General features: G+C 48.0%; 1 protein-coding gene across 1 annotated transcript in view; it reads right to left on the bottom strand.

The window, feature by feature from the left end:
• Positions 1-1,468: 1,468 nt before the first annotated feature.
• PRPS2 (phosphoribosyl pyrophosphate synthetase 2) overlaps positions 1,469-13,057 on the bottom strand; it is a 36,326-nt gene continuing 24,737 nt past the window's right edge. The window contains exons 5-7 of the mRNA XM_006943557.5: positions 7,485-7,658; positions 5,713-5,872; positions 1,469-4,025 (exon numbers count right to left, since the gene is read on the bottom strand). Coding sequence (XP_006943619.1) covers positions 3,933-4,025; positions 5,713-5,872; positions 7,485-7,658 — 427 coding nt within the window. The 3' untranslated portion in view covers positions 1,469-3,932. The remainder of the gene's footprint in view (positions 4,026-5,712; positions 5,873-7,484; positions 7,659-13,057) is intronic.

The following is a 13,057-nucleotide window of genomic DNA, read 5'->3' as shown; positions in this document are numbered from 1 at the left end:
GGGGAGGAGCAGAGAGAGAGAGGGAGACACAGAATCCAAAGCAGGCTCCACGCTCCGAGCTGTCAGCACAGAGCCCGACGCGGGGCTCGAACTCATGAGCCGTGAGATCATGACCTGAGCCGAAGTCAGACACTTAAGTGACTGAGCCACCCAGGCGCCCCCAAAACAATCAGTTCTAAGCATGTCAGAGGCCTCATTTAATCCTCATCCCATACCTACGAGAGGCACTATTGTCCCGTTTCGTGTCTGTGGAAACTGAGGCACAAGGGAGGTGAAGCAACCCTCCCAAAGAGCTTTTGTTGTTTTAACTCTACTAAGTGGTGAAGTCTGTTTCTGAGCATCACACGCTTTCAGGGGAGAAAATACAGCTCAGAGACTGCGGTACAGCCAACCAATTTACAAATGCATCTCTGGGACACAAGGGCAAGGAGAAGGTGGAGGGATGTATTCCCAAGATACAGGGAAATAAATCATAAGGTGAAGATCTGTAGTGAAAAGGAGGGTTCTGTTGACTTCTCTGTGCAATATACGTGACGGATACGGGGATACGTTTCAGCCCTCAGCTTCCCATCTTCGTTGGCCATCTTCACTCCAACATATGGTGTACCAAACGCCCGATGCTGTCCTGCCTCAGCCCCTGCTGAAATACAGCCATCTGGTTCTGGAAAATTCCGCCATGAATTATCATCTATCATGGCAGTCCGTTCACAAAGCCCTTTCTGGCCTCCCTAGCCTGATTCGATCTTCCGAACCCCTTAAGTATTTCCTCTTTCCCTTTGACACTTAGCCTCTCCTCCCTGTAGTTTTTGGAGTGTCCACCTCTCCTTCGTGTTCTTCCTCCTTTCCGGTATATTCCACGGTGTTGTGCCTTAAACTATGATCTTCTCCTGCAGAGTTGGTTTTAGCGCTTCATATTTTATCGAGACTTTGAAGACAAAATGTCACCACTCTCGGCATTATCCACACTTTGAGGCTCAGCTTTAGCCAGAGAACATAATTATACATTTGCTTTGCCCCATGCAAGTAACTTAAAGCATCACTGAGTAGCTAGTTGCTTTATGGGAGCAGGAAACTCTTTTTGGTGCTACTCAAACCACGGCCCGTGAAAAACCTCTGTGGGGCCTACATGTAAGATTGGTCTGCTCCAATCTATGGACACTGAACATGACTACTTTAACGTGTAAGCACACTGTGCAATCTCCAATTTTACAGGCAGCATCTAGAATTATCAACTTGGATGCCTTACGTGGCACAGCTGTTAAACTTTGGGACAAGGAGACTGCTGGCCAGCCCTGAAAGAAATACCTTCAACAGGGAGACAAGCTGAACTCCACCCAACTTCTGGCTTTACTGTAATTTTAGACGCCAGGCTATCATCGTGAAGTAGCAAACACGGTGAGGTACCCCCATCAAAACACATCCCTCCTTCGAAACACAGCACTCCGCAATGACAATACAAACTACGGCAGAAAGTAGTAGCATGATTTTATTGATGTGGTTTAGTACAGTGTTGGGACAATCTTAAAACCCTATATTCTAAAAAAATACAAGAACTGCAAATTATATTTTCTTGAATCTAGTTGACGTCTAACAGAGGCAAGTTCTAATACGAGCATCCGTAAGCTGATTAATATAATTTAAGTTGGAAGATGAGCAGCTTTGGTATTTCTGTATTTCTCTGACTCCCCTTTTGGCTGGATATATGGGAGTCCAGCCCCGTTCAGCAGAGTTGGACAGAACCAATCTACTGGGCTCATTCATTCATCACTTCAATTCATCCATCACTTCAATTCATCATCACTTCAATTCATCATCACTTCAATTCATCATCACTTCGATGTTTCCAGGCAAGCAGCAGGGTACACCCAAGTTCTGGGATCGGGCCACTCCTGAGGTCACCTTCGTCATCCTTCTTGAAGTGAAACCATCAAACGGTTAAGGACTACATTGCCACTGTGTGTGGCCAAGTCTAGTCTAATCAGTTAATGTACCAGAAGTACTTGAAAACAAAAAGTGAGGCTAAATGAGAGAAACAATCAGTTCATGATAATGACCATGCAGACTTTTTTTATGTGAAGATTTTAAAACTAGCTCTAGATCTTAGAGTCCATCTTAAGATGAAATGATTACCTTTAAATCAACTTTCTGCAGTCACGTCAACACGTCTACACTAGTATCCCAAGGCCGTCTACCCACGCGCACTCGTGGCTACATTTTCAGTTGCCTGTGCGTAGAAATTCCCAGAAAGAGACAGCACTCATTTATTCAAACTAAAAATCACATACATCGAAATAGGCTCTTTCCAGATCTCCAGTCAACTCTTCCTAGATAGAGCCAGTCCATATCGTAGGGCTGATGCTAACAGGCTGTAATACCACTGTTTTCTCAGAAGCCATTTTAAGGTACAGCACAATGCAATGACCGAAATGATCCTTTTAAATCTCGACCTCTGCTGCAGTGAAGCCTGAAAGCTTAAAGGCTGCGGTTCAAGTCTCTTAATGACTTAAAGATTGGATTTTCTCACCTGCAGAATTTAGAGCAGAGGGTCTCCTCTCTTTGAGTTTTGAGATTGGGCAGAGGGAGAGACTGTTACTATAACCAGGGCTTTGTCTCTGAGGCAGATTCTCCTCTTTCGGGGCTGAAAAATTCAGGTGGTTGTGCACCAAGGTGCATCTAACAAAAGTCACAACATCCTCCGCGAGGCATCTGCCACCGTGTTGACATGATCTTAATAGAGCAATTAATGCTTACTTATTTGTGCTTTTTGTCGTCAGCCTTGCCCACATTTTTCATTTAACAGTTTTAGTTAAAATAATCAGTTGACTAGGAGACTTGCTACTTTTGAGGCAAAGGCGTATGAAATTCAAATGAAGGATGGAATGTTCAACTACTCATTTGGTGGCTGTCACAAAAATTCACCTTTTTATTATGTTAAAAACAAAATAACAATCAGACTAGTGCGTTTGAGGGGGCTGAGGGGAGGCTGTGCTTTGGTGGAACCCCACAACATGAAATTCTCGCAAAAAAGGCAACGTGAAAGCTAGAGCTAAAAACAGGCCGTAAAATAAGACGGCGGGACAGGAGCTGCTCAAAGAGCTGTCCCCCTGGGATGGCCAGAGCACAGCGTGAGGGCCACCAGTCAGCCCACAGGGTCTATCTCGACACTTTCTCAATCAGATCTGTTGCCAAACACAAATTTTGCAATTTCAGAACGTGCCACTGCAGGTAAGTGATAGTTACACCATGTTTTTCAGAAGTGGCAATAACAAAAAAGACACCAAACTACATTGCCTCTGATACGGCTAACGTTTATCAGAAGGTAAACGTGTCCGTGGCCATCTTGAGCCACATAAAATTTGGTCAAATTAAGCACAATAACCACAATGGTTCATTTGATATCTGGTTACTTAAAAAAAAAAAAAAATCAAAATTCAGGGTATTATAAATTTTCTAAGATTCACTCCGAGGTAAAAGGCTAATTCTGTATACAGGGTTTTACCCAAATGTCCATAGGCATTATCATTATTTACACAGAAGGCTTTAATCTGAAGTCACCTTTGGCAACCTCAAAATATATAAACTATGAACTTACACAGTGGAATTATATATATTTTGAGTTGTGGCCTCAAAATACTAAAGAAAAAGAAAACAAAAACAAAGAAAAAGGTCACCTACTAGAACAAGTCGGGATGACAAAACATAGCTCATTAACGACAGTTCACTTAACAAGATGAAATAACCACCACCCTCACCCCAAACTGGAAATAAATGGTCTTGAGCTTGGGGAGGAGAAAAACCATGGCTCCTGCGGTATACAAAGATCGAATGCTTTTTGCATTATCCTATAATTGCTGAGTCCTAAAACTAAGAAGAGACAAATGCACACAAGCCAGCAGCCAGAACAGGCCTGCTCCGTACCCCACGTCCGGGATCTATAGCGGGACGTGGCTGAACAGGTAAGACACAGATTCACCGTTGTGTGTTCTTCGGATCGCCTCTGCCAAGATCATCGAGATATCAATAACCTAAACGCCAACAGAAAAGGGGAGAGGACAGTGGGACATCTCAGTCATATTTAATTAAAAACTTAAAAGCCAGAGAGCTGAGCAACGATTTCTCCAGGCCACCAAGACGTGCTACCGTCAGTCTTCTACACCCATTTCTTCTGAGAGACAGTTTGGGTCTATCTTCAACTTACAAACACATATGGGATCCCGGAAGCGAGATTTTCAGTACAGATACTCAGAGGCTTTTCAGAGTCGCTGTAAATCAGAGACATCCTTTTCTTGGGGTGTTGGTTGTTTTTAGATTCATTTTACTCAATCGTTACATGGATGGTTCTTTTGTCTCTTGGTTTCCAAAAACACAGTGACTGTGTCCCTTAACAGCACGGCTGGGATCACCTAACTCGGGGGTCAGCGATCGGTAAAGGGCCCAGGAGTAAGTATTTTCAGCTTTGCGGGCCACACTGAACTCAGTCACTGTAGCGTCACGACAGCCACAGACCATCCACAGATGGATAAGTGTGAGTGGGTCCCAAAATGGGGACCCAAATCCTTTCAACTTCGCTCAGGGCAGTTGGTAGAACATGATTATCACCGATTCTCTAATGGCCTCCCAAGTCAGGAAGGACAGGAAGGAGGAAAGCTCTAAAGATCCTTAGCGCTGTGTGTTTTTTCCCTCCATTTTTAAAAACTGTGGGGGCGCCTGGGTGGCTCAGTCGGTTAAGTGCCCGACTTCAGCTCGGGTCATGATCTCACGGTTCGTGGGTTCGAGCCCCGCCTCGGGCTCTGTGCTGACAGCTCGGAGCCTGGAGCCGGCTTCGGATTCTGTGTCTCCCTCTCTCTCTCTGCCCCTCCCCTGCTCGCACTCTGTCTTTCTCTCTCTCAATAATAAATACACATTAAAAAAAGTTGTGGTAAAATATATGTAACCTAGAAATTGCCATTTTAACCACAGTGGCTTTAAGTGCACTCTCAATGTTGTGTAGCCATGGCTATTACCCATTTCCAAGCTGTTTTCATCATCCCCAACAGAAACCGTCCCCAGTAAACACTGTATCCCCAGCCCCACCCCCCAGGCCTTGGCACCCACCACCCTAGTTTCTGCCTCCACACTGGACTGCTCTAGGTCCCTCAGAGGGGCGGGATCACACGACGTGTGTCCTGGTAAGTCTGCTCGCTTTCACTTAGCATAACGTTTTCCAAGTTCATCCACGTTGTCCCAACGTGTCAGAACGTCCTCCTTTTTAAGGGAGAATACTATTCCACTGGACGGATGGACCACGCCTCGGTTGTCCATTCACCCATGGATGGACATTTATTTGGCTGCTTCTAGCTTTTGGCTACTGCGAATAGCGTGGTTTATGAACGTGTGTGCACATGTTTCTGGATGCACGTCCATTTTCAAGTTTGGGGCTCCGGAGCCAGAGGCAGACTTACTGGGTCAGATGGTCATTCTGCTTAGCTTTGGCACGGCCCGTTTTTTACTGCCTTTCCAGGGTGGTCTGGCTGCCTGCCTACTTCTGACTTTGACCCCCGCCGACCCCAGCCTTTCCCAGACCTCGCGTGAATCGCGCCCTGTGTTACAGGCAGCCGTGACCTCTGCCGGCTCTCCCTGCGCTCGCCGTCACACGCAGAAGGACTCAAAGCTATCTTGGGGGATCGGATGCAGGTTCCTCGCGGCTTCGTTCTGCCTACACTGTAGAAGTACCTGAATCTTGGGACAGTGTCTCATTTTGTCCTCTTGCGGAATGGTGTTTGTGACCACAACAGCTTCAAAGGCGGCATTATTTATTCTGGAAATAGCTGGCCCAGAGAAGATCCCGTGCGTCAGGATAGCATAAACTTTGGTGGCTCCAGCTGACAGTAGCCTGTAGAACAGGAAACAGAAAAATGAAGGGTACACACATATTCTTGAAACATCCTCCCCTTAGGGTGAGTTAAGACGCAAGAAGTGTGGGGCGCCTGGGTGGCTCAGTCAGTTAAGCGTCTGACTTTGGCTCAGGTCATGATCTCACGGTTCCTGAGTTCGAGCCCCCCCATCAGGCTCTCTGGTGTCAGCACGGAGCCTGCTTCGGATCCTCTGGCCCCCGTCTCTCTCTGCCCCTTCCCCGCTTGCGCTCTCTCGCTCTCAAAAATAAACAAACGTTAAACAAACAAACAAACAAAAAGCAAAAAGAGCCTGTGTAGGTGCCTGTGTAGCTCAGTCAGTTACATATCCGACTCTTGATTTCGGCTCAGGTCATGATCTCACGGTGGTGGGATGGAGCTGCATCGGGTTCCATGCTGGGTGCGGAGCCTGCTTGAGATTCTCTCTCTCCCTCTCTCTCCCTGCCCCTCCCCTGCTTGCTCAAGCTCGCTCACTCTCTCTCTCTCTCTCTCAAAAAAAAAAAAGCAAAAAGTGCATTCCACAAAAACCAAAAACGAATTTCACTCACGCGTATTAGCCTAAAAAAGAATCTTTTAAGCTGTGTACTGGCAAGACACTTTGTATTCCATTAAATGAGGGATTATCAACCTTGGCCTTGGGCCCACACAATTCTTCACTGAGCAGCATCCCCGGCCTCACCCCACTAGCCACGCCCTCCCCTCAGTTGTGACAACCAAAAAAGTCTGCCGACACCGTCGAATGTCCCCCAGAGAGCACAGATGCCCTTGGTTGAGAACCACAGGTTTAACCTAATCAAGCCAGAATACCATCATTTTAACACACGTCACTATAAAATGATTACTGCGACAGTCTGCATTCTTTGTTTCGTGCTGTCTTTGAAACCTGGTGTGCACGCTGGCCGCACCCCAAGTGTTCCAGGGCCGCACGTGGCTGGGGGGTGGGGTGGCCCCCACTCCCCACAGCGCCGCTCTCAATCCTTCCGGAGCCAGCAGCTGAGGCAGCTGGAACGAAGGCGGAACAGAAGGGACCAAGGCCCAGAGACGCCCGCAACACGGTCTCTTTTCTTCTGTGCTCGGTTTCAGGGGCAGCGCCCTCTCTGACCCTTTTTCAAATACACTGAAAGCGCATCCTTAAAAGTGAAAACCGGGCCTTAAAGGCCTGTACTTTTTTTTTTTTTCCCACCAAGAAACAAAATAATAAATGGGCCTAGAACATCCTTTGGTCTGAAAGACCACGCCCAAGCCACCGCAGCAAGAATTAGTAGAAACAGGCCCCCTTTTATTTTTTTTAAAGCTGCCACTTGGGGCGCCTGGGTGGCTCAGTCGGTTAAGCGTCCGACTTCGGCTCAGTTCACGATCTCGCGGTATGTGAGTTCGAGCCCCACGTCGGGCTCTGTGCTGACTGCTCAGAGCCTGGAGCCTGTTTCAGATTCTGTGTTTCCCTCTCTCTCTGACCCTCCCCCGTTCATGCTCTATCTCTGTCTCAAAAATAAATAAACGTTAAAAAAAAAATTAATTAAAAAAAAAAAATAAAGCTGCCACTTTTCCTTTCTTAATGACACGTTCTCCCGTTTGCCCAAACCGTCCACGTACTTGTCCGCAGCATGGCAGATGGTGCCACACGTGTCGGCCATGTCGTCCACGAGGATGGCCACGCGGTCCTTCACGTCGCCCACCAGAACCATCCGGTCCACTTCGTTTGCTTTCTTCCTCTCTTTGTGAATCAGGGCAAATTCCACATTCAGCCTGTCCGCAATCGAGGTGACCCTGCTCCGAGACACCGAGACACCGACAGAGGACAGACGAGTTAAACACTGTCAGCGTTAACAAAAGCTCTTACGGTTTCAAGCTGTAGTTTAGGAACGCGGTAACCAACCACACCCAAGATCCAGAGATAATCAGCTCTCACTAGAAAAGCCAGGCCCAGCCTGGGATGCACAGTAGGCAAACCACGGGGACAAGTGGGCCTTGTGTTTGTGGCAGCTAGGGATGAATGCCAGGTGCCTGGACCACTGGATAAAAGTACCAGATGAGAAAGCGGTGTGCCATTTGTTAGCGTTTGTGCGTACTTTTTAAAAATCACGCACGCAAGACTCTTCCGCCTTTTTTTTTTCTTTTTAAAAAATTTTTTTTTTAACATTTATTTATTTTTGAGACGGAGAGAGAGACAGCATGAACAGGGGAGGGGCAGAGAGAGAGGGAGACACAGAATCCAAAGCAGCCTCCAGGCTCCGAGCTGTCAGCACAGAGCCCGACGCGGGGCTCGAACCCACAGGCCGCGAGATCATGACCTGAGCCGAAGTCGGACGCTTAACCGACTGAGCCACCCAGGCGCCCCTCTTCCGCCTTTTAAAATCAGCGTCCGACTCTTAATCTCAGTCCAGGTCAGGATCTCATGGGTCCGGAGTTCGAGCCCCACATCAAGCTCTGTGCTGATGGTGTGGAGCCTGCTTGGGGTTCTGCCTCTCCTTCTGACCCTCCCCCACTTGTGCTCGCTCGCTCTCTCTCTCTCTCTCTCTCTCAAAATAAGTCAATAAACTTTAAAAAAGGAAAAAGAGATCACGGGCATGTGTTGAATTACAAGGCTGTACACCTGAAACTAACATGACACTGTATGTTAACTAACTGGAATTCAAATAACAACTTCAAAAAAAAAAAAAAAGTTGACCTCGGGGCGCCTGGGTGGCGCAGTCGGTTAAGCGTCCGACTTCAGCCAGGTCACGATCTCGCGGTCCGGGAGTTCGAGCCCCGCGTCGGGCTCTGGGCTGATGGCTCGGAGCCTGGAGCCTGTTTCCGATTCTGTGTCTCCCTCTCTCTCTGCCCCTCCCCCGTTCATGCTTTGTCTCTCTCTGTCCCAAAAATTAATAAACGTTGAAAAAAAATTAAAAAAAAAAAAAAAAAAAGGCCTAAGACAACAGCCGTGTGTTTACCAGCATGAAAACACAGTGTAAGTGAAAACAAAAAATTACGGGCACAAGGAAAATGCAGTTATTCAGAAACTGCCGTTTGCTCAGTCTGGGGTGCAGCCAGGGGGCTCACAAATCCATGTTAACACGTCAGCTTATGCAAATGACTTTCACTACACTCGGGGCCTTGAGATTTGTAAACCAGGAGTTTCTCTGCTCATCTATGGCAAATGCTCCAAAGTCATCCCCTCAGAAAGGGCAGAGCGGGCAAGAGAAAGGCAAGGTGGCAGGCCAGGCTTATTGGTGAGGCACTTGGTATACAACTCTTCTTTTCCTTGTATACGAGAGTTAAGACTTACTCCTAACAAATGATGTGGAGACAATGTATCACACAGACATCTTAGGCAGAAAAAGCTAGAACAAAAATAACATACATATTTTCATTTCCACTTCTTCTAAACCCGTCTTTCCATTCTTTGCCCCCAAATCTCAATTATTTCGTTTCACCAACTTCCCACAGCAGTGTCAGGTGAACGAAGACTATCTCAGCGGTGGTGTTACCTTCTAAGGTTTCTTTTTCCTTAGCTGTCCGCCCAATGGAGCTTCAAAGACAATCCAAGAGTGACCTCTTGTGGCAATATTAAGTTTTACCTGCAACAAGTCAGGCTTTAAAGCTTTTACTAAGGCATTAAGTTCTAATTGATCAGATAATCAATTAGATTATTTTCTTCCATGAAATGGCTTTTTTGCATCACGCAAAGATGGCGCCAATAATGTCAAGTGCATGTACCCTGCGTTACCTGTGCGGTTGTCCTGCCAGGTGGGGAACAGCTTAGTCCAGAATAGGAAGAAGAAAAGGAGAGGAGGTGGCAAAAAAATCTACAATGTGTGCCCCCAAAAAGCTGGACTTTTCCTGGCAGAGGTAATAGGGGTGGTTTAAAGGGGATCTGAAAACAAATACCAGATGGAAGAAAAACTGGAACGTTAAAAAGGAAAAGGGCAATTTACTTTCAAATATATGAACTCGTGGGAGAAGAAAGATCGACAGAAGGGTGAATTCTTCCTAAACCCAGAAGCCATAACGTGAAAAGGAGATAAATGAGTACAGAAGAATGTTCTAAAAGTGCTGTGGGGGGGCGCCTGGGTGGCGCAGTCGGTTAAGCGTCCGACTTCAGCCAGGTCACGATCTCACGGTCCGTGAGTTCGAGCCCCGCGTCGGGCTCTGGGCTGATGGCTCGGAGCCTGGAGCCTGTTTCCGTTTCTGTGTCTCCCTCTCTCTCTGCCCCTCCCCCGTTCATGCTCTGTCTCTCTCTGTCTCAAAAATAAATAAAACGTTTAAAAAAAATAAATAAAAGTGCTGTGGGGAATAAAAATGCACCAAGGCAAGAAATCCTGCCTCCACAAAACTCCTAATGAGTCAAAGGAAAAGGCCTCCAGCCAATAAGACAACACAGGAAGGTACGAATAGGCCGAATAGGCCATCTTGGAAAATAAACATGCGAGAAAGGGTGCTTGACCTTATCCACAGCAACCAGAATTAACAGGAAAAGAGACCATATTATCACTATCTGGTTAATAAAGTCACCGGCATTCATACTTGGGACTGTCGACCGGTCTATCTTTTGGGAAAGACTTGGCAACTGCCCTCGGAATGTATCCTGCTTGCAAATGCGTACCCAAGGTAGGAAGTTCGTGCTGTAGGAGCGCGCGTCAGAGTACAAAACACAGTCCCTACGAGTGTGTGTGTGGGGGGGGTGGGGTCATGTGAAAGGAATTAGGACACATGTACACAAAGGACGTACACCTCAGCTATAAAGAACGATGAAGCATTTGGGGCGCCTGGGTGGCTCATCGGTTAAGTATCTGACTTTGGCTCAGGTCATGGTCTCATGTTCGCAAGTTCGAGCCCCGCATCGCGGTCTGTGCTGGCAGCTCGGAGCCTGGACCCTGCTTCCGATTCTGTGTCTCCCTCTCTCTCTGCCCCTCCCCTCCTTTGTGCTCTGTCTCTCTCTCTCAAAAATAAACAAACACTAAAAAACAAACAAAAAAAAAGAACGATGAAACACTGCTAAGACCGAACAAGGAAGTGGAGTGGAGACTGGAGACTGAAGAACTGTGCACAGCACATCACCCTTTGTGTCAAATAAAAAGGGAGACGTGTGCAAACAACAGAATTCTGAAACTGGGAAGAACTGAGGTCTCTAAAGAAGGAAATGGGGGACGTTACCCAATCTGAAGGTTTGCTAACAGCACGTGTATTTTTAGACTCTCTATAAAAAACAGCATTGGGATAGGAAAGGCCACACAAATGTATGGAATCTATTCTTTTGGTTGATCAGCTGCCAAAGTCTGTCTTTTTCTCCTTTAAGGAAAAGGAATACGCCAGACACAAAGACCACGTATTACACGATCCGTCCATACGAAATGTCCAGACAGGCAACACAGGAAGGCAAGACAGAAAGTAGATCGGGGTGGCTGGGGGGAGCGGGAACACGGAGTCACTGGCTGTGGGTACAGGTTTCTTTTTGGGGTGGTGAAAATGTTCTGGAATGTGACAGTAGTGAGGGATACACTGAATACGCTGAAAACCACTGAGCTGTGCACTTTAAATAGGTGGATTCTGGGGCGCCTGGGGGGCTCAGTCGGTGAAGCGTCTGACTTCGGTTCAGGTCATGATCTCGCGGTCCGTGAGTTCGAGCCCCACATCGGGCTCTGTGCTGACAGCTCAGAGCCTGGAGCCTGCTTCGGATTCTGTGTCTCCCTCTGTCTCTGCCCTCCCCTGCTCATGCTGTCTCTCTGTCTCTCAAAAACAAATAAACATAAAAAAAATTTTTTTAAAGTGGCCACTTGTTCAGCTCTGTAACCCTGTATCAGGCTGGAGGAGTCCCCGTCTATGAATGCAGATTCCACGGCGGCACTTAATGGAAGTTTCCAAGTAAACCACAAGCGTTTCCAGTACGAGGAACTGCACAATGTCACTCCCGTTCCCCGGTGTTCTTAAGCAGACAACACTCGCTGTGCTTTGACCTGGACGTCCCGGCTGAGGGCCCTGCTGCTGCCCGGCTGGGGTCTCTGCAAGATAACTTTCTGTTTCTGGCTTTTATGTATTTGTGTCTCCTTCCTGTCAACGGCCACTTCCTGCTGCTGTCGGAGGCCCAGCCCCACCTGGTCGTCCCCTTCTCCAGAGCGGGGAACCGAACTGTCAAGACAGCAGCTCGGCGCTCATCGAGGCTCTTCTGAGAATTAGGACCTTCGCCTCCCTGCGTGGCCTTTAGGACAGCTTCCTGGGCTCCTCATAAGCTTTTAAGTGTCATTCTAGGCCCCTCACTGGGCTGCAGGTGGACGAGGGAGCCAAATGAGGCATCTGCATTTTAAAGACGTCCTGAAGGTCAACCGTCACAGGTCACTCTCCCGGCACATGTAGCGGCTGGTTGGCTTTTGCACTGGACTGACGGACAGAGCTCTTCTGCTCCTCTCCCTTCCTGATGGAGACCCTTACCTGGGCACTCAACCCCATGCCACCCGGTCTTCCTCTCCCAGTTGGCCGCCGCACACTTCTACAAGGTCAGCAAGCCTCAGGCCGCAGTAAAGCACCCCGTACCGAATCAACGTTCTATCATCGTCACCCTTCATCGTGAACTCGGTACCGACTGCTCCTTAACTCCCGGAGTCTGCAAAGCCCGCGAGATTTGCAGCTCCGTACCGTGCTTTTAGCACCGCGTCAATTTCTGTCCAACTCAGTAATTTTACAGTCCAGTAATCGTTCCGTCACCCCCACCGTGCTGGCGGCCCGCCGCCGTGTTATCTGCACACGCTGGCTCTGGGTGGGCTGCACCCTCCCGGTTTTTGAACTTGGATCATCAGGCATGAGGTTGTCTTCAGTGCGGAGTGCTTACTGAGCAGCTGGGCTGGTGGGATTCTCCCACTGCAGGAGCTCTGTAGCCTGGGATCAATTTTTGTGTAAATTTTCTCAGCGTAGGGACTCTCCTGCCCCACATTGTGCGGGGGTGGGGCAGGCACAGGGGCAGGATGCAGAGTTTGACACGTATCTGCACACGGCACAGGCTCTCAGTTTGATTTCTCACGGGTGGCTAATTTGTCCCCCCCCCACCCCCAAAGGCCTGAATGAAGACTGTCTCCCTCCCTTCTCTCTGGAGACCTCTATGGGGACAGCTAACACTTAAATTACCAGCCTCTTCCTGGATCTGATACCCGAACCCCCAGGCCACTCGAGCATGGTTTTCAGCCCTTCTTCACTTC

Source organism: Felis catus, chromosome X (genome assembly GCF_018350175.1).
Source record: "Felis catus isolate Fca126 chromosome X, F.catus_Fca126_mat1.0, whole genome shotgun sequence".
NCBI lineage: Eukaryota > Metazoa > Chordata > Mammalia > Carnivora > Felidae > Felis > Felis catus.
This window is presented reverse-complemented; position numbering and strand designations above follow the sequence as displayed.